The 26,542-nt window shown below is 44.2% G+C and overlaps 1 protein-coding gene across 2 annotated transcripts in view; it reads right to left on the reverse strand.

The window, feature by feature from the left end:
• Positions 1 to 773: 773 nt before the first annotated feature.
• LOC146822387 (uncharacterized) overlaps positions 774 to 26,542 on the reverse strand; it is a 49,411-nt gene continuing 23,642 nt past the window's right edge. For both annotated transcript variants that reach the window (XM_085613474.1, XM_085613473.1), the window contains exons 2-4: positions 10,051 to 10,083; positions 9,802 to 9,910; positions 774 to 3,179 (exon numbers count right to left, since the gene is read on the reverse strand). In XM_085613474.1, the coding sequence (XP_085469600.1) occupies positions 1,539 to 2,759 (1,221 nt within the window). In that variant the 5' untranslated portion in view covers positions 2,760 to 3,179; positions 9,802 to 9,910; positions 10,051 to 10,083 and the 3' untranslated portion in view covers positions 774 to 1,538. The remainder of the gene's footprint in view (positions 3,180 to 9,801; positions 9,911 to 10,050; positions 10,084 to 26,542) is intronic.

Below are 26,542 nucleotides of genomic sequence, written 5' to 3' on the forward strand. Positions count from 1 at the left end.
GCCTAAAACTGAACACAGACAAGTCAGAAGTCCTCATTTAGAAGCAACGCATGGTGGTCAGCAGAATCTGGCTTCTTCCCTTACCGACCATGCCCGTGACTCCAGCATTGTCCTGGACAACAAGCTCTCCATGAAGAAGCAAATCAACATGATCTCCACCATCTGCTTCCTCACAATGCGCATGCTCCGCAAGATCTTTACATAGCTCCCCACCAGACACCTGCATTCCACCTCCCTCTTCCACGCTTAAACTCCTAGAGTCTAAAGCATCCGACACGGAGGCTGCTCTTACTCTCACCTGGCTGCAAAGACCTGGAATGAACTCCACCTGCACCGGAGATCTGCCTTATCACTGAATCTGGAAAGGACTCAAGACCTGTTTGTTCAACTGATCGGCCACTCCGGACAACAACTCCTCACCCAGCGCCTTGAGAACCTCACTGATGATTTGCCGTGCTTAATACCCATTGATTGATTGAGTCTGTACATACATATAGATTTTTCTCAGTGGGGACTTTCTGATGATGCGGTTTTAATTCTCCCTTGCCAATAAATGCCTTGCTATATTCAGTGCGGTCTACAGGGTTGACTTTTGAGGTCGAGTTAGCTCTCCATTTATGAATGCATGGTAACATTCAATACATTTATAGAGTTTCTCTCCTGTGTGAACATTCTGATATATATTTTGTTTTGTAATCGATGCCATCTCACATTCTATTCATTCATAGGGTTTCTCCCTAGTGTAGATTTGTTTATACTGCATTAGCTTATTCTTCCTGTGGAAGACTTTATTAAACTCTGTACATACATTGGATTTCTTGCCATGTAGATTTTCGGATGTCACTTCAGTTTTCCATTTATTATGAATGCTTAGTGGTATTCAGTACATACATATGTTTTCTCCCCTGCGTGAACTTCCTGATCTTGTATTACATTTTGCTTTGTAATAAATCCCTTGTCACATTCTATACATTCATGTGGTTTCCCCCCCAGTGTAGACACGGATATTGCTTTAACTCTCCCTTTATAATAAATATCTTGTCACCTGCGGTGCAGTTGAATGGTCACCCTCCATTTGGAATAAAGGTGTTGTTACATTTTGTACAATTATATGGTTTCTTTCATGTGTGAACACATTCTGATGTATTTTTAAACTTTGCTTTGTAATAACTGCTAAGTCACATTCAGTACAGCCATATCGTTTCTCACCAGTGTGGAATTTCTGATGTAGTATTTATCTTTGCCTAGTAATAAATGTCTTGTTGCATTATGTACATTCATAGGGTTTCTCTCCTATGTGGACTATGTGATGTTGCATAAGATGCAACTTTCTAATAAATGACTTCTCACATTCAGTGCAGTTGAATGATCTCTCTCCGGTGGGGATTTTCTAAATGTTGCTTCAGCTCTCCATTGGTTATAAATGCTTTGTCACATTCAGTGCATTCGTACATTTTCTCCCCAGTGGGAACTCTCTGATGTTCCTTTAGCTGTCTAGATTTGATAAATGCTTTGCCACATTCTGTACACGGATATTATTACTCCCCAGTGTGGATTTTCTGATGTCGCGTTAGCTCTTCATTTCTTATAAATGCTTTATCACATTCTGTACATTTATATGGTTTCTCTCCAGTGTGGATTTTCTGATGTCGCGTTAGAACTCCATTTGTCATAAATGCTTTTTCACATTCTGTACATTGATATGGTTTCTCCCCAGTGTGGACTTTCTGATGTCGCGTTAGATCTCCATTTGTCATAAATGCTTTTTCACATTCTGTACATTGATATGGTTTCTCCCCAGTGTGGACTTTCTGATGTCGCGTTAGCTCTCCATTTGTTATAAATGCTTTTTCACATTCTGTACATTGATATGGTTTCTCCCCAGTGTGGACTTTCTGATGTTCCATTAGCTGTGACTTTCTAATGTATGCTTTGTCACATTCTGTACATTTATATGGTTTCTCCCCAGTGTGGATTTTATGATGGCGCTTTAGCATTCCATTGCTTATAAATGCTTTGTCACATTCTGTACAATGATATGGTTTCTCCCCAGTGTGGATTTTATGATGTCGCTTTAGTGTTCCATTTCTTATAAATGCTTTATCACATTCTGTGCATTTATATGGTTTCTCCCCAGTGTGGATTTTATGATGTAGCTTTAGGTCTCCATTTGTTATAAATGATTGGTCACATTCTGTGCATCGATATGATCTCTCTCCAGTGTGGGTTTTCTGGTGTTGCTTTAGCTCTCCAAGTGTTATAAATGCCTTATCACATTCTGTACATTTATATGGTTTCTCCCCAGTGTGGATTTTGTGATGTCGTTTTAGCTGTCCATTTGTTACAAATGCTTTGTCACATTCTGTACATTTATATGGTTTCTCCCCAGTGTGTAGTTTCTGATGTTTAATTAGATGGGACTTTCTAATGAATGCCTTGTCACATTCTGTACATTGGTATGGTTTCTCCCCAGTGTGAATTTTGTGATGTCGTTTTAGCTGTCCATTTGCTACAAATGCTTGGTCACATCCTGTACATTTATATAATTTCTCCCTATTGTGGAGTTCCAGATGTCGTTTTAGCTGTCCAATTGTTATAAATGCTTTGTAACATTCTGTACATTGATACGGCTTCTCCCCGGTATGGGTTTGTTGATGCTGCCTTAGATTCTTCTTCCTATGGAACACTTTATTACATTCTGTACATTTATATGGTTTCTCCTCTACGTAGACACTCTGATGCTGCATTAGGTCTTTCATTGCAAAGAAAACTTTTCCACAGTCAGTCAATCAATCAATAAGGTTCTTCTCCAGTATGATCTTCTGATGTTGCACTTGCTCTTTCTCTCCCTAATAAATGTGTTGTCACTTTCTAGATATTCATACGGTTTCTCTTCTGTGGGTTCTTTCTGATCCAGGTTAGCTCTTCCTTTGTAATGAGAACCTTATCAGACTTGCTTCCGTAAGTCAGTGTGTTATTTCATCAATGTATATCAGGTGATCCCGAAGAGCCAAGTACAGACCACATTGGGCAGTTTGGGTTTTCTGCTGTAGAAAGAGACTTTGGCGAGGCATTAGCCTTCAAGGGAAGAAATTGAGGTGTATTGTTTTTACATCACTTCCTACACAAGTAATGTTTAATGCCGTCATCTTTTTTGTTCATTACTGCATTTATTTCACCTGTTGGAAAAAAAAAATTAAAACAAACACTGGATAAGCTTAAATGGTGGGTCCATCACGGAAATCTATTGGCATTTAATGAGACGTTTAATTGACCACATAAACAAGTGCGCTGAAGAAAGTCTATATTACAATTTCAATGTAAAGATGCAATAGGCAGAGCAAGGGCATACAATCCTTCCTGGACGCCTTCCTATCGCGGAGTGTGGACTCAAGGAGTAACCAAGACTTCAGTTGAGTCTTTTGTGCAGCGGTACCACAGTTCTTCTGACAGCGGTTCTGTGAAGATCTGTAAGTGTCGGATTTGATGGGGCCAGAGACTCAGCATTTACGACCAAATGTGCCTTTGATGTGAGGGAAACTTCTAAGAGTGGTTTTGAAGGGCACTAGTATCTCTTCCAATCCCAGCACTCACTCCAGACTACCAAAGGGAGTTATCATTCCTTTGAATGGGGTCAGTCTACTACCCTGTGAGGAGTAAGAGTGGGCCCCTTCCTCCCATCTGCTCTGAAAGACCCATCGAGATCCAGATAAGTGCTAAATCACACCCAACCCATGCAGTGTCTGTAGCTCTCTAGAAGGAATACACAAAGCGGTTGGTCACCTAGTCCAGATGTGTATTAGAGACTTTTCTAAAGTAGTAATGTTAAATCTGACTTTACCAGTAAAGAGGATTTATCATTACCATTGTAAAGATATCAAACATGAAAAGGATACTCCTTTCCAATTAGGAATTACAGCTTAAAGGTATTCTACAGATTTCCCAGTTCTAGCCAACGAGAGGAGTAGGCCTTACAGCAGTGAAAAAGTAATTTAACTGTTTGTCACTACCAGGACATGTAAAAATTAGAAGTATATGTTCTGCCTTTTACTCACATAGCGTCCTGGCCTTTGGGTTACCAAGGGCCTTCCTCAGGGGCGACTTATATGTAATAAAATGGAAGTTTTAGGCTTGGCAAATAGCTTTAAATGCCAAGTCGATGTGGCAGTAAACTTCACACATAGGCACTGCAGTGGCAGGCCTGAGACATAGTTTCAGGCTGCATACGTGGGTGGCACGGTCAGTGCTGCAGCCCACTAGTAGCAAATAGTTTGCATGCCCCGGGCACATGTAGTGCACTTTACTAGGGACTTATAAGCAAACTAAATATGCCAACTGAGTAGGAGCCCTATGAGCCCATGTTACCATGTTCAGGGGAGAGAGCACAAACACTTTAGCACTGATTAGCAGTGGTAACAGGTGCAAAGTCCTAAAGCCAGCAAAAAAGAGCACAGAAAATGGAGGGAGGCAGGTAAAAAGTTGGGGAAAGACCACCCTAAGGCTGTCAGGTCTACGAGCCTTTTCCAGTGAATGGACCACACAACAAAGAGCATCACAATAACGGCAGGAAATATAATCAAGTGCTGCAAGGGAGTCCTTTATACTATCAGAGAGCCTGAGATAGAACCCAGACAATAATCTGAGCATCGTTCACATAGTGTAACTCCAGAGATCAGAGGCTCAGACCAGAGCTACACAAGAAAAAGGTTTACAACCACAATAAACACACATTGGCAAAGTCAAGAAGTCTCACCTTTTAGACATATAGGCTTTCCCAATGCTGCACAACATCAAGAAAGAACAAGCATTTGCAACGCAATAGGTCTCGCATTTGTTAGAGTTGGAGCTATTAGTGTAAATACAATTATTTTTTACTTATGCATTTAGTAGTGGATGGATCTGAGGGCAATTGTGTGTTATACAATTAATGTATAAGCAAGCATATCAATTGTGTTTCTGGTGTACAGGGCTTACTGGGATACAGTATCAAGCAATCCTGGATTTGTTTTAGCAAATGAATACTATGCAGTTATTAAGGACACAACAAGAATGCTTTATTACATAAATGGAAATACCGGGTATGGACATATTGGACCCAAGAGAATAAGAGTCAACTGATTATTTTATTTGTGGGTATTTAATAACGTTAAGCAGTATGCGGGTGCTAATTTTACCTGGTTTTTAACAACCCGTTGGGTGGCTGCTATGAATATGGTGCGATTATCCCTAGGGACCCACAACGAGCAGAATAAAGAGAAAATTCCAGGATGTAACTAGTAGGTTTGTGCACAGACTAATGAAACATAGCCGGAGGTTGTACTCATAGGATTTGCATGGAGACAGACTGGGGACGCACAGGATGCATAGGCATGGGGAGCAGAGACACAATGAGCAGGGCTACAGTGAGACAATGTGAGCTGAAGCAGACACAGGAATTACAGGTTATGAAGGCAGCGATACATAAACCAAAGGGCGTACATTTGGGGGTGGACACACATTGGAGATCGAGGTATCAACCAGGCATAAGGTAAGAAGAGGAGGATGAACACCCATCAAGGCACAGAGACTAGGGGTGCATGCAATGGACACAGTGGAAGCGAAGATGACTGGTGAGAGCAAGCATATTGCAGGGAGGCAGGGATACAGTGAGCACATACAACTGCGGAAAAACCAAAGTGATGTATCTCTGCGTGAACCCATTAGGAGGTAGCAAAGAAGGGTCCTGAATTTTTACTATCATCGTCCTAAATTTACACCAATGCCAGTTGGTCACCCTTGGTCATAGAGATGCATAGAACGCCTTGGTGCTCCTAGGAGAGGGGGCAAAGGCTTGTGCCTGAGAGGAGGGAAAGGTTAGGCAAGCAGAGTGCTTTTAGAAAATGCTCTGGGGAGAAGGAGCAGTGGGGATTGCTTCAAAGGAAGAACATTGTAAAAGAAAAACCCAGCGCTGGTGAATCACATTCTCAATGACATGGAGTCATCATGTAAACCTACCTGGTCAGTAATGCCTTTGAGGGTGGAGCCATGTCAGGTTTTCACAATATCCACCTGAATCTTATTTACATGCGCTAATGAAAATGGGAACCAGAATGGGTGTGTAGTCTGGCCCTCGTCAACCTTCGTTGGATGAGCCGAATTTATAAATTAGAAAGCATTATCACTATGCTTCCACAAGAAGAGCAGGCATCTTTTTGATGCTAATAATCATATCTAAAATTAAACTCACTTTTATAAAAAAACAACATTTAAAAAAATGCTCTAACTAGGAAAGCATGTGTTATTGATATGTATTGAATGACTAGATTATTGTCTTATTAAAAATGCAAGTATTTTAAGAAGGCAAGCTGCCTGCCAAGAGTGCTAGTTATTCCTTCCTCCTCAAGTGTCACACACGGCCCGCCACTAATAGAAAAGTATCCGACTCCTGGAACTGGAAGGGATTTAGCGTATGACAACTCTACAGAGGGTTCATTTTACAAAGTTGAGTTTTTAACAAACCAGTAAGGTATAAGAGCCCACTTCAGAGAACGGAGCACACTTCAGACGTCAAATGGTTCGAACACCAGTGGGGCCGACTAAGACCCTCGTTTCAAAGGTCATGCAAATTTGGCTGTGATAATACTGCTTATATATATCAAAGGGGGGGGGGGGAGTAGAAGCGTCCTGGGGAGCCAAGAGGCCTAGAAGGATCTAGCACAAATATGTAGAAGACCCTCAACAGCCATTATCCGCCATTGGTATGTCTGTTGCCATTGGCGTAATCTTGGCTGATAGCATCATCATCGGGTCTTTTGTTGGCCTCCACTAGGAGGAGATCCTCAAAAACCGGTTAGGATCTAGTTTGTGCAGAATAGAAAATTTAAAATTACATTTTTATCATGTGGTGCAATCTATTCTAAAAAATTATAGGGTATGATTTAAAACGGAGGATTGTGAAATATGGGACGTGCAATATGTCCTTCACATCACTTTGTCAACATGTTTCAGCCTGCATGCGCCCTTGCCGGTTTGATGGCTTTTGTCAGGACCTTATTGGGGAGAAAAACGAATCCCCCTTTAAATGTCTTACTCACGTCAGGTGGAGTACTATCCCCTGGGCTTGGTGATACAACTGGGTATATTCAATCCGGTATCAGCATTCAGTAATGGGGAGACCGCACAGGAAGCTAGCGTCTGCGTCACAAGAGTGCAGCCAACGACTCTCTCCAACAACCCTATGGGAACTCCCAAAAATCTTAAGAGGAGAAATGCTTCCTTCGTACGAAAAAAAATGTAATACCGCAGGGTGCAGTATTTATTGGATGTAATATTACAATACTAGAGTGATACTTGGATGTATGAACGGGATAACTTATACACAACGTTTACCACTATTTTGAATTCCTCAGACTCGGAGCGCGGGCAACGTGTCAATTCAAAGTCTAAAATAGGAATTCAACTGTTTGAGAAGAACACTTATTTTACAAAAGATAATTACATTCTATGCACATTATACGATATATAGATATGTGAGTAAACTCAGCATCTGTTTTGCTTTAGCTAACCAGAATTCACATAAGTCTGTGCCGTAAAATAAAGATTTCATGAGAATTTTTATGCTTGTGGGAGAACGTACGTTCATCATATGACTGAGAATTAAAGATGTCATGTTTGTTTTTAATTTTCGGAGGGACAGATTAAGGAATGAGTAAGGGCGTAATCACACAACGCGAGGTAATGGAACATTTTTAAAAGCGTAAGAACATGCGGAAAACAGTCTGTAAATTCAAACACAGATGTTGTGCTGCGGTTTTTTTTCTGCAATAGAAAAAGCCACAACTGCGCGCGCATCCAAAAGGGGACCATTTTTAGAAAGTCCAAGGTTTTTCAAATTAAGCGCAAAAAAAACCAAGGATTGTGTTTCAATGCCACCCTGCATTACTTGCGGTTCAATCTCGCCATTTCTCCCGTTCATTTTATGCAGAGGGAAAATTAACTTTTTGGGGGAAACAGCGCTTGGTATTTTCACACTTGACTGCCCCAGCCAGTCAGGCTTTAAACAGCCGTTCACGGCCTCCAGATAACTGCGCGGCTCAGGGGAGGGGGATGCAAGCACATCCCAGACTTTGCTGGGCTTGGAATGGAAAGGGTACCATGTGCCTGGAGCCCTGGCCCCCAAACTGCAGCCAGACTAGCCCAGTGGTAAGTAAGTGCAGGCAGACAGACAGAGCGCACACAGTATACTCATCTGCTGTCCATAAGTCCTGAAGCAGCTGATGTCTAGACGTCTCTTCGACCCACTGCCAGCTCACTGGGGAGTTGGAGCATGGTTCATCCCTGCCGTAGCTCTCTGGCCGAGACTCATTCAAAGTTTACTCACAAGGTTGCTTCCCTGCTGTAGCTCTCTGGCAGAGACTCATTCAAAGTTTACTCACAAGGTTGCTTCCCTGCTATAGCTCTCTGGCCAACACTCATTCAATGTTTACTCACAAGGTTGCTTCCCTGCTGTAGCTCTCAGGCCGAGACTCATTCAATGTTAACTCACAAGGTTCCTTCCCTGCTGTAGCTCTCTGGCTGAGACTCATTCAATGTTTACTCACGCTCTGCCTTGAAGCCACACGCGTAGCGCTCACCAGGTTTGCACAACGCGGCTGTTACCCCAGCTTAAGCGGCGGTGCTGCTCAAATTAAACAAGCATTTGCAATGCAATGGGAAACAGCCTTTACAACGAGGTAAATACATCACATGCATTTGCCTCACATTTTATTACCGCGATTATACATTTACATCGCTTACCAATAGCACAAATTTAAGGTAAGATAAGGTAGGGGGTGTCCCCCCCACAAATACATTGTCTTGAAATATAAAAACAATGAGTTATATTGGAATGTGATGAAAATGCATAATCACGGTAAACAAAATGTGTGCGATGTATTTACCAGCGTTGTACTGTCAAACAACCCAATGCAATATGTAACGCATTTGCGAGCGTTTAAGCTATTAGCATTGTAAAGGACTGTGCCTTTTATTTATCTGTTTTGATAATTAACACATAAATAAACGGCATTGTCATTTAAAAATGCCAATAGCTCAATCTCTTGTAAATGCGAGACCTATTTCATTTCAAAGAAGCAGCCGCCATTATCCCGGGCTGCTTGGAAAGTGAAAGAGCACATGGTGCACTGAATGTTGCAGGAAAGCATGTCGTGCCTGCAGTGTGAGAAACTCATTAAAGAAAGTAGTGTTTACAGACTACATAAGGCATACCATGTAACAACAGAAGTAAAAGGGTAAGTCCTCATGGGAGGTTACAAACGAAGACAAGGCGGTACTAAAGGAGAGACACAAGCCTGTTAACGAATCAGAAGTCAGCTTTTCGAAGAACATTGACACAAGTCAACGACAAATCTGGGCAGACAATGGGCGGGGCTTCACCTCTATTCTCGAATACAGCATGTCTCGCAGAGTGTCAGAACCACTGGACCTTTGACACGAGTGGTTAATGCGGTTTACACCCATTTGAAACCAAGCTGGAACAGGAGAAGTGGAAAATCCACAAAAGATCGCACTTTGAGTGCTTTGCTGCAAAAGAGGAGTTCCAAGATGGCCACCGCGGTACAAACGCGGTAGCAGTCTAGTTTTTATCTCCACCCCTGTGTGGAGCCTTGGTGGAACGCGCTCTCCCTAACGAGTGCGCACTTCACCGAAGCGTCGCCCGAGTTCGGAGCTGAACCTTACGCGTTACAGGAAAATCTTAGAATTTCACTAATAATAATTCCTAGGCTATAGTTAAAATATTTAGAGTGTTGTTAGCATAGTTACCTTCGCTCCTGCCCGATATTCTTTTCCTGGTCTGGAGATTGCAAGACTTGTGTGAGGAATTCTTACGACGTAACTCCTCCGCTTCAGTGACTCATGACAGGAGTTAACGCTAGCGGTCAAGAGAAGAAGAACACGGAGTCAACCTTGAAAGCTAAGTTACATATTGTTTTATCGTAGAAAATGATACAGGAAAAATATTACTAAAAGAAAAATAAAAACATAGTCACAGAAAATAAGAAAAAGGCTTACCTGAATGTAGAGAAACTCTGCAAAAGAACCAAGCTAAAAGAAAGAAAGAAAATAAGATTTAATAATTGAATAAATGCAATAACTAGGAGATAAGAATTTATCGAGAAAACAATAACGCTATAAAAATCAATCCTAGTGAAGAAAAGGCGGCGAAGTCTTACCACAAGTTGTCACAATAATTTAGAGAAGAATAGAGGACACTTCATTTAATATACTGGTAGGTGAGCTGATAAATAGAATAATAATAATAATTATTAGGTTAGGCTTAATCTGATTAATTTATTGAATGCTCATATACCTTTAGGTAGAACTGCGCAGAACAAGTAAGGAAGAGAATTCCAGGCAGTCAACCACCAACCACATGAAGAGAGGCTAGTTCAAAAGGATTTAGGGGTACGTTCCTTCCCAAGGGTACAAAAAATAAATATCTATAGAGTTATTAGATAGATATAGAGTAGACTTAGGTGCTAAGTAATTGTGCTCTGTTAGTTTCCCCAGGTATCATCCAAGAGATAGTCTATAGAACGGACCGACGAGAAAAGGGTGCTGTGGAGGAGATCCGAAGAATCCTGAACCAGTCTCTTCTTTCTTTGTTATTTTGTCCACTTCCCCTTCCCCCTTTGGGGTTGTTTGGAGACGTGATCTTATTCGGTCCCTGGGGAATCCTGGAGGGGGCGTTGGGAACAAGCATATCTGTTCCTTTGCAAGTGTACGGTAAGGGTCCTCTGTTTCGTAGCCTCCTGACACAGAGCAGCACATGCGCTGCCCAAGCTCGACCTAAAAAAGGCAGTTCTCCTTTAATTTGTTTAAACTGCACCTGCAATGGTGCTCTTTGACCGGCCTTTCGCCTTGGCTGTTGGCTCTGGCAGCAGGCATCATATCACAACTGAACTGTTATAAGTTATTACTGTCTAATTGTGGCCAACTGCAAAAAGAAGAAAACAGATCTACTCTACTGTAATAATGTATTAGATTCCAGCTGAGAAGTCACAGTGCCCCCAGCAACATACTGCAGAGAATATGAAAGGCGGGTCGCTGGACAGAAATGTCGCTGCCGCCTAAATAAAGTGAGACTTGACGTATCCCTCTCTCTTCCCTCAGATCTTTTTCCCCTGGAAATTCTTCTTCAATAGCTGATAAGGATGCACTTAATAAAACACGTTTGCTTACTGCACCGCTTGAGTTGTTATACGACAACATGAATAGATTTAGGTGTTACTTAAGCTACATAACATGTTGGCTACAAGTGAAAAACAACTGACTGTTAATACTAAAGATCTCACATTTTTCATTAAAAAGGTGCCACAAAAGTTTAAAAGAGGACTGAGTGAAAGAAGATGGAGTGCCTGACAAAGAACTGTAACATAAATAAAATATCCCTACCATATGTAAACAGTATATTGCAAGTCACTGGGAGGTCCATAACTTTATCTTGCAATATCCTTATAACGTAAACCAGGGGGTAGTTTATACCTTAAATTATTCACAAAGTATTCACACATTTCTAAATATGTCAGCAAATGTGTTCTGGTATATTCAGTTGCAAAATTCCTTTACCACAATAAGTAGTTTCTGCCTACTGCATGGTACAGTTGTGTACAGCACCCAAATAGATGAATGCCTCATATTAACAAAACCATACCACAGAATGCTTGAATCAATTGTTGTTTAAAAAAAAACCACACAGATAGGAATTCCTTATAATGACAGCTGATTGACTAAGAAAGGAAGCGTCAAATCTTGAGGTAAAGCAAATGGATGTTTACTGTGTCAGTTATTAATGTAAGCAGGGGCAATTGCAGATGTGCCAGGTGGTCTATACACACAAGTAAATAAATGAATAAATCTGCAGTCTTCAAGAATAAGGCTTGTTTTCATAGTTGCTCCTATTTATTTGCAACACTGTTTTCCTGCAAGTGAGAGGCCGATTGCACACATGTGTTAAGAGGGTGCTGTAATTAGTACACACACAAATGCAAACGCTATGGGGGAAATCGGTCCTCATAGCACGCTAGTCCTCACAGTGGTGTGTGTCTTGTTTGGTCAGTGTTTACCAACACTGGGAGGAGCTACCAGTGTATGTGAAAAAATTTAAACACACACACACACACACACACACACACACACACACACACACACAAAAAATGCTTAGATTTTGAAATATACTGGTTTATTCAAAGTGGAATCCAAAACTGACCTGGGTGCAGGTTTGTGTTTCAGCGCATGTTTGGATGTGTCATGTGGAAGGTCAGTGAAGGCCCCCCGAGGGAGTGAAATACTGGAGAAGGATGTCGACAAGCAGCATCTCAATCTGGCAGAATGAGTGACGTGCCTTGGAATTCCTGCCATGGACGCCGGAGTCGCACGACAACGAACAGATGCCCCTCTGACACCATATGAATGGTACGGGGAGGCGACCAGCAGCACAACATGAGACAGACAGGGAGCCCATTACTGGAAGCTCTGTGTAAACATAGATCTGAGTGACGCTGCAGGAATGCGCAAAAGCAGACGCTCAATCTCCAACAAGATATCCTCACCCCAGTTCTTTTAATACTTGATTTTTAATCAAATATTGCCCAAGGCATCAGATGCGTGCCAGGATTCCCACAACGTACACCAAGCCAAACATAACAGCATTTAGATGGGAAGCAACACAGAGAGTAGCCTGTCCACATGTTGACAGCGTGTACACTATATGTCTCCCTGCTACAATTAGGTTAATAAAAAAAGGAGACAATTGTTGCCTCTGGCCAAGAAATAGCGCAGAGAATAAAAGCAGAAAAATAACTGCAGAGATGAACCCTGGCGATTCCCGAGATACATAGTTAATTATACTCCATTATAGCTATAAACCAAAAAGATAGCACCATGGAGAGGAGTCCATCTTTACACGCCAGGCCGAGGCAGCAGTGACAGCATGCGGCCTCCTCTGAATTCACTCAACTGTCAGGCAAGAGAAACTACACCCACCCTCCCTTCAAGCTAACGCACACAAAAAGAAAATGAAGCTATGGCAGACAACATTTATTTTATGTGAAAGTGGGACAGTAAATCTTTTGATAACATTTAAATAAAACACAATCACTGTATTTGTATTCTAATTTATATAGTGCTCGGTCTTGGTGATAGGCGCTCCATAACAGATTTGCATTAGTAAATGTAACAAAAAATAGAATACGGATAAGCGTAGCCAATAACCCTGATGGGCTATTACCAATAGTCTTCTCCACTTTCCCTTGCCCCATCAACCCCCTAAATGTTGAAACAAGCACCCAGTCCCTTTGAAGATCTTTAAACTATGGCTCCAGTTTGATCTTTAACACATTTAACAACCATCTTGCTGCTGACATCACCCTCTGATAAAAACAGAGCCTGGCAAGGAATCAGAGCATTTCCTCTAAGCAGCGAGCACCAGTAACATTACCCAATGACCTATTCATATTTTTTGTAGACATGAGGAGATTAAGCGGCAGCTCTGTTAAAGACAAGGAATGTCCTGAGCTGCCAAGTAATCTCCCGTGTGTACCAAAAATATGAAACTGAAGTGTGTAATGTAGCTGATTCTTTTGCAAAGCACTATGGAATGAAACAAAAAGCCAGTGTGTGAGCTGCTGCTAATGCGTAGCTTGAGGCGAACAAAGAGCGACTCCAGCAGGGATCCCCAGAGCGAGAGGACGTGGCTTAGCAGTCAGAGCTGCAGACTTCGGAGCTGGGGATTCGTGTTTGAGCCTCCGCAGTCGGTTCAACATCCTGTGAATGATCCTGGAAATGTTATTCGCCCTAAAGTGCACTAAAAAAAAACAACTAAAACCATTGATCGATATTGGAGTGGGTGGCGGGGTCCCACACAAGCACTATCGTGGGAGGGGTTGGGGGTGGAGAGCACAGGAATATTAAGTGCACAGGTGTATGAGAAGTGAGCAGAGGCAGGCAGGATTTCTTTTTTTTTTTTTAACCAATCCCACCTTAGAAGGAAGCCCAAACCAAGCTATCCTACCAAAATAAAACCAACTGACGGCGAACTTCTAAAAGTGCCACAAATTAAATGAAGCTAAATAAAATTCAAGCAACAGAGCGGGAAGCACGGCAGGGGAGGCAGCAGTAATGTAACTGTGGCATTGAGATGGGAAAGGACGAACACTGTTATATTCAAATATAAGCAGGTAGGGAGCTGAAGTTCAACCCAGACAAACAATAACAGAGCAGGAATTCAAGCTAAAAAAAAAAAATAGTCTCTCAAGGACAGATAAAGAACCATAGTGGAATGAGACCGTACTATGTCCCTGCTCTGTGGGAGGAACAGAAGAGAGAAAGGAGGGACAAAGAGGCAGGACTGACCACTAGCAAGCAGGGATTTTTGAAGGACGCTGACAGACAAATGAAAAAGCAATGTCAGGAAAGGGGTTGGACTTTATGTCCATAGACCGATTGCAACAGGTCTCGAAGAGACAGCTGAGCTTTCTAACTAGACCTAAAAAAAATCATTGAGAGAGAGAGCGTGTCCTGCCTGCAACATCAGGCAAAAGAAAACCAATTATGAAAATAGTGCTCCCAGGCTCCAATTAAAGCATACATGTAACAACCGAAGCGAAAGGGCCAGTTGCCGTGGGAGGTTACAAATGAAGACAAGGCAGGACAAAGGAGGGACTAACAAGCCTATTAACCAATCAGAAGCCATATTTACGAAGGACAATGAAAAGCCAATGACAAATATGGGCGGGGCTTCAATTACATATTCCAATACAACATGCCTCCTAGAGCAGCGCATGCGCTGCCCAGGCTCGACCTAAAAACATTAAACATTTCACTGGAACTCCTGAAATACGGCTTTCATCGCCATGACCATTCTTCGTAATTCTGGTGAGATTTCCTGTTCAATCAACATTCCGTTAATCAAAACCTTAAAACTCTAGTCTCAATCAGCACAACTTGCGGGAAAAAGAGTGAAGAATTTCTCCCTTCTAAATAAGGGGTGGGTAATTAATGAAGGACACTTGGTCTAAAATTATTTATTCTAGAAATAACATTTAGTATTGATTCTTCATTATAGATAAACAGGACAGTATGATTTCACTTAAAATTTTCAATAAACAAGTTGTCACAGGGGGTGGGGAGGGGGGCCTACTTAAAGTAAACAAACTCAAAATAAACTTGATTTAACTAAAAAGGTCACAAAGTGATGCCTCACCAGCAGACTCGACTACGGCAACGCACTCTACGCCGGAATAAAAAAAAACCTCACCGCAAGCTACAAAACATCCAGAACACCGCCGCAAGACTGGTCCTCAACCTGCCAAGACACTGCCACATCTCCCAGCACCTGCGCACACTCCATTGGCTCCCCATCGAGGATAGAGTCACCTTCAAGATGCTCACCCACACACACACAAGGTTCTCCACGACACCGGACCAGCATACCTGAACAGCCGACTCAAATTCCACGCACCCCAAAGGACCCGATGATCAGCCCAGCTCTCCTACGCCATGGTCCCCCGCACCAGAAAGACCAGATCGGGAGGCCGCTCCTACTCCTTCCTCGTGGCCAGAGCCTGGACGCCCTTCCGCTGCACCTCAGACAGAAAACATCGCTCCCAATCTTCGAAAGAATCCTCAAAACCTGGCTTTTCGACAGACCCCCTCCTTGATGGACCGGAACCTGCACCCACCCACCCCCAGCGCCTTGAGACCCCTACGGGTGAGTAGTTGTGCTTAACAAACACCTGATTGATTGATGCCTCCAATATTAAAACAGGGTCCTCATCACCATGCCATGGACAGTTGACAGAACATGGCAATCAGACCATCTCACACCTAAGGATAGAGACAGGTGGTGGACAATGGAGTGTGTACACAACCAGCCAGGTGATGGACAATTGCCCAACGACAAACAGCAGAGAATGCATGCAAGCCCCGACAAGAACACATCCCTGGTCCTCACAGCCAACCTACTGCTACGATTAATGTACACTACTCCAGCAATAAATAGCTTGGGTGGAGGGAACTCCATTAAAAAAGTCTGACATCAAAATATGTGCTCCGAGTGGGAGTTGGGTACACCCAATATGTGCTCCGAGTGGGAGTTGGGTACACCCAATATGTGCTCCGAGTGGGAGTTGGGTACACCCAATATGTGCTCCGAGTGGGAGTTGGGTACACCCAATATGTGCTCCGAGTGGGAGTTGGGTACACGCAATATGTGCTCCGAGTGGAAGTAAGGTACTCCGAGCTGGAGCAGGGTCGCCCATCACCCTCAGGCCTCACATAGCCTACAGTGTTAAGCACTCTGACAGTTACGCGGGTTGCTTGATTATCGAATGAACGCTGCTCTGATGCTTAATGAACCAATCCCAACATTACAGCCATGTTGTTCAACATTTCATTTACGATTAGCATCGAACAATCCAATGTACCTTGCTCTTTATTTTTACTGTACTTTCACTGCACAGTATTTCTATAGGTGCTGTGCATTTCTAAGCTAATTTCGATGTAAACACACCAATGTGTTATAATCCAGGGACAATGCCCTCAACTTCATCACGTGGTATACCAGGGCCCACCATTTTTGGGGGCTCTGGGTGCCACTTTTCCATTTCAACCCGAGTACCCAACTGGAGTGAGTCGGAGCATTGATATTTTTCAACTTAAATTGTTTATAGACATATGAGAGAGATTGGGAATGTTACTGTTTAATAATACTCTTGAACTGTACTCATAGGGCTAGGAGCTATTAGCTCCGGATTAGAGACAAGGTCCTGACTAGCCAGGTTAAAAACAAAGCAAGACTTGCTGTAGTATAGACTGTCTGTTTAACTACAATTATAACAGTCTTTATGTACCCACTGCCCACGTCTATTACTTAAAACATCACACTTCGGCTTGGAACATACAGCTGAAAACTGCATGAAGAACTACCACAGAACATCCGGTGAAAATAATTCAAGTGTCTGTTTGCCACCCCACAACTAACCTGCAGCAGATCACACGGCGCGCTCACTTCACGCAGCATTTAGGGATGAAAATAATCAGAGTGTCTTTGTCTGCCACCCCCACAACTCACCTGCAGCAGATCACACGGCGCGCTCACCTCACAGCACTCCGACGCTGAAAATAACTCACCTGCCGGAGTCTGGCATTCAGGACTTATGTGGTCGTCCCGCCATTACCAGTGACGTCAAAAGTGCGTCATCCAAACACCCTCTAGTCACCCCCACCCGACGGATAATTGATGTTAATGGCAGACTGCTATGCCCCTTGGTTCGGCGCCCCTCCCGAAGGGAGGGGGGGGGGGGATGTGGCTGGGCCCTTACCCCCGCCGAGCAGAACCGGCCTTGACCGGGCAGGGGTAAGGGGAGTGAAGGCGGGGAAGGGACAGGCAGAAGGACACTGGGTTCAGTCCAGTCAAAGTTAAGCACAGGATTGTGGCTCGGGGGGGGGGGGGAAGGGGGTATTTAACCACAGACACGGGACAGGCCCCCCTCTTCTACAGAGGAGAGGGAGGAGGGAGTTGGAGGAAAGGCCATGCGGGGTGTGGGAGGTATGAAAGGAGAATCCATGCCCCCCACATGGGCAGCGATGCATCAGTGCCTGGGCTGTGCCAGCTCGAGGACTGGTGCTCGCCCACCAGAGAAGGCCTGTGGGTAGGGTGACCAGATCTTGAGAACCAAAATCCAGGACATTTTGCAAAAATAGGACTACAGTTTTACATCAACAATTCTGCGCAGAAGGACTACTCTTATCAACAACATTGGAACACAGAAGAAGCACTAAGAAAAAAATAAAATGTAATTTCTAAAACCAGCAGCATACCTGTTAATTAAATTGCTTCCTTTTAACAGCTGCTAACTAGCACAACTTTAGAACACCCATTCTCACTTCTCACTAGTTTCAGTCGACCCCCTTTAAAACACGGGACATGAGCCAAAATTGCAAAAATATGCCAGGACAGCTGGTGAAAACCCGGGACTGTCCGGGCAAATTCAGGATGCCTGGTCATCCCACCTGTGAGGCTGGCTCTCCATCCACGGGCCCCGTGTGTGTTTGTGTGTGTGGATACAGTCTCAATGTAGTGCTAGAAGGTGGGGTTTTGCAGCGCTCAGAGGTTGCAGGCTGCTGCACGGAGCGCTTGGTGGAGTGGGGTTGAGATGCACGGCCCATGGCGGACTCTGACTTCCCCGGGGGTGAGACGCGTCGACGCCTTGGTTCTGTGAAGTGTTTACGTCAACTTTTTTGAAAATTATTTTGTAGAGTTTTTTTTAATGCTTTTTAAAAAATCTAGCTTGAACTCGACCTGAAGATATCAGGTGTCATAGCGCTTTACATGAGCACCAGTTTCGTTACAGATGGACACATTCAATTTTTTTTAGGCACAGGGAGATTAAGTGATTTGCCCAGAATCACAGGATGTTGAGCGTTGCTGCCGAGACTCTAACCCAGTTCCCCAGCTTCGAGGTCGACTGCTCTAGCTGTAAGGTCACATGCTGACTTGAGCTGAAGGCATTAGAGGGCTTCATAGAATTTGCATAGAATCCATGACGTGAGCTGTATTAGGTGTGGATAAAGACAGTGACAATATGTAAAGGGCATGCACAGTAGACATGAGGTTACGTTGATGACACTTCTTGGAGGTAAGTATGGTATATATGTGTAAATCGCTAGACAGAATTAGACCAGCAGCGAAAACAAAGGTTACATGAGGAGTAGACAAGATTACATAATAAGAATAAATAGAGGAATTTAATCTTCGTTGTAGACAACGAACCGTAGTGTAGATGACCAATGTAAGGTCTGATTTAACTAAGGTATGGCGTAGTGAAGGTGGGGAGAGCGGGGCTTTGTCCTACTCGAAGTTGGTAATTATCAGATTTGTTTAGAAGGTGGGGGATGGAGGCAAACAGTTTAGACTGATGCTTTAAGGGGGGAGTTTAGGTATTTGTCGAAGAGTAGCAGTTTGTTTCTTCTTCATTTGAGGGAATGACGGATTGTCCCGTAAATCTTGAGGGTGAGAGTTCCAAATTCTGGGGGTGTTTCCAGTGAAAAAACGTGTGCAGGATTTCGCTCTTAAATTTTGGTGGAATCAGGAGTAGACAGAGCTTCGGAGGGGTCTCTTTTGGGCAGCTTTTGTTAATTTATGTGTGAGGTAGATTGAATTTTCAGTGTAGAGCGCTTTGTGGGTTATGCACACAGTTTTGAATTTAGCTCTTGCCTTAGTTCGTAGCCAGTCACGATTCCTGAGAGCAGGAGTGATGTGGTCGAAGCGACTCTCCCCGGACAGAAGTCTGGCCTATGCGTGGAGTGTGACTTTCAGGGGTGCAAGGTCTGTTTTGGGGGTGCCCATGATCGTTGCGCTGCCGTAGTCTAACTTGGGGAGAACGAAGGATTGCACCAGTTTTTAGGTCTACTGAGGGGATGAAGGGTTTGACTTTTTATAGGGATTTTAGCATCCAAGAGGTACTTTGTGGCGAGGCGTTTATATGCCCCTTCATGCTCAGATGACGCTCAAGTGTAATCCCCAGGGATTTCATAGAATTGGAGTGTGATAGTTTTCAGTTTAATGCGGTGAAATTGTCGGGCCAGAGATCTACGGGAAAGGAGTTTTATTTGGGTTGGATAAAAAGGAGTTCGGTTTTGTTGTGGATGAGTTTAAGGTGGTTGGTTGTCAGCCAGGACTAAACTGTGGTATGGGTGCTATTTACGTGCTGGATGTCTTTAAATGAGAAGATTTTTAGGTAGAGTTGGGTGTTGTCTGCATATAGATAAGCAATTTTGGCTTGTTGCAGGATCATTGTTCTGTATAGAGGTTGCATAGGGCTGGATTGACCCTTGGGGCACGCTGTGTGAGGAGGTTTATGAGGGTGTCATGGCTGACAGTATCAAAGGCAGCCAATATGTCCAGGAGGACTAGAAGGCAGGCCTGGCCATCATTTAGGTATCTGTGTAGGTAGTCTATGATGTTCATTATCGCAGTCTCGTTGCTGCAGCCTTTCCCGACTCTCGATTGCAAGCTGTCGTGCAGATTGTATTTTTCTATGTGGCTGTTGAGTTGTGCAAGTCCACATTTTCAATGACTTTGGCGAGAAGAGGGAGATTAGCTATAGGTCTGTAGTTAAGGTCGGTCTGGTCCGCGTCAGTTTTTTTTTTATGAGGGGGGACTTGGCGGAGTTTGAGGGGGGAGGACTTCATGATTTTAGTCTGAATAGGAGAGATGATGTAGCGGAGTTTTTTTAAAGCAGCGCCGCAGGGTAGCAGTCGGTGGTGTGCGAGGTCGGCTTTATACTAGCGAGTAACTTGGGGGTTTCTTCTTTCGGGATAAGGTTGAATTCAGTCCAGGTTGCGTCATTTTCCAATTGCAAGGGATTGGCGTTGGTGGACTGTGCTGCTGAGAGGGGGACAGCTGCGCTTTGAATGTAGGGCTTTGGTTAGGCCCTTTGTGTGAAGGGGCATCCTTGGGTAACGGGTTGGGAGGCTCAAGGGAGTGTTCAATATTAGAGATTTTATTAGAGAAATATTTTAGGAATTCTTTGCAGCGCGTAGAGTTATTAGTCGAGTGTTGGGGGGAGAGGGGAGATTTTTTCTTTGATGTTGAAGAGGTCTTTGGGTCTATTTCTAGACCGGTCAAGTTGGTCTCAGAAAAACAAGGCTTCTTCTCTGAAGGTTAGGGATAGGTGGTGAACTCCACTCTGCTGACAGAGCGCGGAAAGTTTTTTTTACTCTGCGCTCTACTTGAAATGTAGAGTTCAAGGAAAAACTCTGCCTCCTGCTTAGCGGAACTGAGTTTACTGGCGCCAGCCCAAAACATCACACTACGGCCGTTTCCCAGGCATTACATTTGTTAGAAGTTACAAACATGGTTTGTCACAGTGAGTCATTTGCATATGTCCATGTTTAATTTTGTAATCTACATTCATTTTGTGCAGGGTTGGGCTGGTTTTGGTGTTTTTTTTTTTTTTTCACAGAGTGTGCTTGTGGTTTGTGTTTGTTTTGATTGGGCATTGCGCTTTTTTCACCCTGGCCTGCTGAGGGAGGCATCGAGACGAGCTGCCGTTGCAGGGAGACCGGACGGAGTGGGTGGTCGGAGGACCGGCTGCACGAGGCCAGTCCCTCCCTCACTCATTGTTGCACTGCGAGGGACAGGTGACCTCTGAGCAACAGGCTATGGTAGGGAAACAACAGCAAGGGCCGTCCACTGGCTGCCACAGCGGGAGCAGATCACACACCTGGAGCAGCAAGAGGGATAAAGTAAAGGCGGGAAAACAGAGTCATGAAAGCCTTCTTTAATTCATGTAGCAGGGCCTCTGAGACCTACGGCGGCGCAGAATTCCATGGAGTTTTTATTCAACTCCGCAGAATTCCGCATAGTGTATCTCCGCCATGTCCACCCACCCCTACTGAAGAGGTTTTATTTTTTTACTTTAGGCATTCAGCCCGTAGGATCAAGTGATTGTTTAGCGAGGGCTGCGGTCTCCAATTTCTTTTGACTAATTGGAGTTGTCGTCTCTCCTTGTTACGGTCTGTGTTGAACCAAGATCTGGAGGGGATGCTTCTTGGTTTCTTGACTTTTAGGGGGGCGAATGCCTCAACAAGTTTTTCCATATTGTTGTAGTCATCGGTAAGGTCTTCGGCAGAAGAGAAGATGGGTGAAGGTGTGATTTGAGAATGGACCAATTTTTCTAATTCAGTATGTTGGAATTCAACGCATGCTCCTCACCCAGTGCTTGGGACGGCTAGATTGGGGGGGCTTTGGTTGGTTGGTATTGAGATTGAATAGAATTAGATGATGATCAGTCCAGTAGGATGGTTGGATAGAGTGGAGGGCTAGAGTGTTGTGTTAGAGATGACGGCGTCAAGTCTCGAGCCCTTATTGCGCGTTTGTTTGTTGTAGTGTTGGATAAGATTGTTCGCTTTCAGGAGAGTGAATAGGGCTTGAATTGTAGGGTCTTTAGGATTATTTAGGTGCAGGTTTAGGCCTCCTTTTATAATGTCAGATTAATCTGACTACCCACAGTCCCTTGCAACATCACCCTCATTTAGTTGGCGGCAAAATGGAGCAGCCGCCGTTCAAAACACAAACATGCAAAGAGCTTTCAACCAGGAAAGGTCAAGTGGTGTTTTAGCAGTTTTCACTCTTTAAAATAGTTTTTCTTGTCTGCCCGCGCTGGTTTATGCCCTTCACTTAGATAAATAACCCTACATATGTTTCCAGCCCACAGGCAAAGCAGACAATTTAAAACACTCTCTTCTTGTGTAACAAACACCATGTTCTTGTTTTCTCTCTTTCGCTCTTTTTTTCTCCCTCTGTCCCGATCTCCCTCTCTTGCTCTTTCACTTCTCTAGCACCCAGCCACTCACAGATAACTTGTCTTGTCCTAGGACACCAGCACAGGATAGAATTTCTGAACCACTTCTGGAAATTTTTGTGTTTGGTGATTGTATGCTGTGAGCTTTACATGTTGACTTGTCACACTAAGTCTCGCTGCAAAAAATCAAAAGGCATCCATTTAGTTTGGGAGCAAATTCATCTGAGCAGATGGCACTCAATAATATTATTATTGTGTTAACTTGTTTTTTTTTTAATCCATGGCCACAAGATTATTCAGATGTGTGTTTCAAAGTGCAGGAAACGCGCTTTACTCTTAGACTCTGCACTAAATATGATAGTCATTGGGGCATGTTTAGAAAAATCTATTTTCAAGGAATAGTAGTTCCTTAAATATTCTTTTGATGTAGATCTCCAATTTGGAAATATAGAAATAAAAAAAATCAGTTTTTGGGGAGGGAGGGTCAGTGGTAGAATTTACTACAGCTTGAGCTCCAGGCAGTTCAGCCCGGTGTGAGGTTTGTAAGGCCTTTCGGGGTAAAACAAACTGTGGGATCCACACGTCACACAACCTAAACTCCCCAGGGTGTCTACGTTTCATGAATGTCTGTGTTTGATGTGTTTCCCTGGGTGACATCTGAGCTAGGGCCCAAATTCCGCAGCTACACACACCACAATAAAGCGTGTATTTTAAAAGGCAAAAAGTGATTTCTTCAGATTGCTTTTTGGGGCATTTTTAGTTGCGGGTGCTAGCTCCATCCAAGCAAGTGGGGTACTGTTTTTATCGGGAGATGGGTGGGAACAATAAGTGGGAGGATGTTTGTGGGTCTCCGCAGCTCCTGATAATTTTACTCACAGACATCTGAGGAGAATGGATGTGCAGTCAATGTTTGAGGTTTGCAAGGCCTTTGTGGTACAAAAGCATCATGGAATCAATGCAAATCACACCTCCCTGAATTCCCCAGGGTGTCTACATTCAGAAATGTCTGGGTTTGGTAAGTTAGTGAGTGGGTGCCAGGTGAGCAAGGGCCCAAATTCTGCAGGTACACACTTTGCAAAATAAAAAAAGCTCAGTTTTGATTGGTGAAATGGAATATCGTTACTCGTCGTTTTGGGATATTGTATCTCGAGTGTACTAGGCCCAGTCACACAAGTGTTTGATTCAGGAGTTGCGTGCGAACATAGACTAGTGGAAGTTATCACCAATTGGAAAACACATTTTGCTCCTGAACCACATGATAATGTTGCTACCCCAAAATCAATGGTCTGTTAATAACTACTATTCGTAAACTCAACAACTTGAGCACTTTTCAGAAAAAACAAGCTTTCCTTCAAACCCATTTTTCTTTGATTAGATGTTGCCATGTGAATTGCTGCATATTTGGTACACAATGAAAAATAATCATAAGTTGCAGCTGTGTTGTTGGCTCTGGGTATCTTGTGTTTTTGGAAAACCTAGAACCCCTATATATCCCTGCAAAAAGTAGGGTCTGACAGATTTGATATTACATTGCTTTTGTAAATCGGCCATTGTTCTGAAAAAATAACAGATGAAAACATTGTCATCAATTGTTTATATATTTTTTTAACTTATTTTCAATATGTTTTTAATTCAACAACTAGTTTATTTGGGAAAGCTTTGAGGAATCTATACAATGACCCCTTTCTGATTTAAGAATTTTGTCTACTTGGGGGCGTGGCCACGACCGCTACCAAGATGGCCAAACATTTGTGAGGCTCCGGCTCGGCATTTACCTACTAGCAGTTTGCTGCTGCAGAAGCCGTTACATATCAGCATGAACAACTAGCTGGGAAGCCAGGGACCAGAGGACCATGGAAATTGTGCCCGGTCGAAGGACTAATGCCTGCATTTGAAGGAGAGGGGAAAGGCAGGCCACGCACGGCCGACACAGCGTTGAAGGCTCCGTGGCGGCAGGTCTAAGGCAGACGTCACCCAACCTCGTAAGTCGTTGGAACCCTCCCTCCTTAGTCTCTACATTGAGCTGCGCGAACAGGCAGCCACTCCCTCGGGGCACAAGAACTGCCCTCTCGAGGCCCGCGAGGTGAGAGACAGCCACAGCCTACCGGGGAGATGGAGCCGGATGCGACCGGGCCCTATGTGGGAGTGGCGGGCTGCCCAATACCGGCCAGAATTTGAAGCAAAGACCCACTCTCTGCAGACGCACCAGGCCCCAGAGAGACAGCTGTGTGGACAGAGCAACACCTACAAAACTGGGGTGAGTGTGGCAGGGATGAGATTGTGGCAGACTGCCACTACCCGCTGAGGCCCGCCCGGTGCTATATGGCCCTCATGGCCTCGGCTACCGTGCTGCAGCACTGGATGAGAGTGAACTTTCTGCTGCCCCCTGCTGTCTCAAACATACGACCAAGTGCAATACACGCTGCATCTACCTACTGACCACTCTCCATTAACACCGCCCCAACTGGGGGTACAAGACAGTTGAACCCCCGGACAGGATAGCTGGTCATCAGAGGTGCACTCCTTTGAACGTCGGGGGCTAGGCTCACAGCCTGATCCCCCAATCCTTTTCTTTGCATAGGTAGGGCAGGAGAGGAGAGTAAAAACCTGACACTAATGTACCATTGCCTGTACTGTGAGGGCGTTGCTTCGTTGGGACCCCAGAATTGGCTGCTCAGACCCTACACAGACAAGGCTCACTTTTGACCAGGCAGGCACTGCCGGAACCCTGTGTTGCCAGTCGGATTCTGTAGAGGCTCATAGCCGTGACACTGCAGAGGCCCCCGTGTGACATATCCGCAGTAATGACTGAACTAAGGGCTGGCTTTGGTGCCATTGAAGCATGGTTTGACACACTGGCAGGCCGCATGGACAAGATGGGTGAGCGGATGGACAGATAGGGGGCCCATATCCATGGCACAGAGGAAAGAATCTCCAGCCTGGAAGATATCACAATGCTACAGAAACGCCTAGATAAAATGGAGAGGATCCTGAAACAGGTAGCAATCAGAAAATGAAGATTTGTAGGGCCGCTCCAGATGAAAGAATATCTGACCAGAGGACTCTGTGGAGCGACTCCTAACTACCCTCTTCAAGCGCTCTAGCTTCTCTGCAACCTTTGTGGTAGAGCGGGTGCATCGCTCCTTGGGGCAGCACCCCCTGAAGGAGCACCTACTAGATATCTTATAGCCCACCTCCTTAATTATAGACACAGAGATATCGCACTCCAGATGGCCCGGGAAAAGAGGCCCTTGCAGTAGCAGGGCTCAAACATCTCTATGTTCCCAGATTTCACCCCAACTGTACAAGAAGCTAGGAGGAAATACAACAATGTGAAATATGCACTTCACAAGCAAGGGGTTCGTTATTCCATGCTCTAACCGGCTCGCTTAAAGGGTTGAACACGAGGGGGGTGTTAAGATCCTTGATGCCCCAGCTGCTGCAGAGTGTTTCTGTAAATCTATCCGTGCTAGATACCCCGCGACCAGTGGCTGTGACTAACCCGGGAGATGTGAGAGCCCTCCATCGACCTCTCGAGATGAAGCTACGTGAAACGGCCTGACTCTATATTGAGAAACTGGGAATGTTGAAGATATGGACACGTGTGACGGACACTGTTGCTCACGATATTGCACCCAGCCAAAGTTAACGTACCCTACAACGGGGACTACACTATACTAGTGTACATAACTGTTCTTTTTGGTACTGCCGATGTCCGTGTTGTCACCACGCCTTCATGGTGTTTACCAACTCTTATTACTCAGGGGTTATGTTTTATTTTTTAACCGGTTAAATGGGATTCATTGGATGTTCTTAAATCTGCTGTGGGGGAAAACTGTTAGAGGGTAACTTCATTGGGGTTGAAAGGTTAACTGACGATGCACATCATGTTTTTATACACAATGCCCTCATCGCCACATACTGCTCGGGCTTAAGGCCTGAGATACATCTCTATAAATCAGCTTCATAGTATGGATAAAACAATGGACTTATCAGTCATCTCATGGAACACACGTGGCATCAATAACCAGCGAAAGGGAAGCAAGTACTGTCCTAGCTTAATAGACACTCCATTAAAAGTGCCTTTCTCCAGGAGACACATTTTCTCCAGCTCGGAGCACACCTTCGCCAAGGATTGGGGCACACACCGCTATTTTTCATGTTATAGCTCATACTCCTGAGGTACCTGTATTCTA

Source organism: Triturus cristatus, chromosome 6 (genome assembly GCF_964204655.1).
Source record: "Triturus cristatus chromosome 6, aTriCri1.1, whole genome shotgun sequence".
NCBI lineage: Eukaryota > Metazoa > Chordata > Amphibia > Caudata > Salamandridae > Triturus > Triturus cristatus.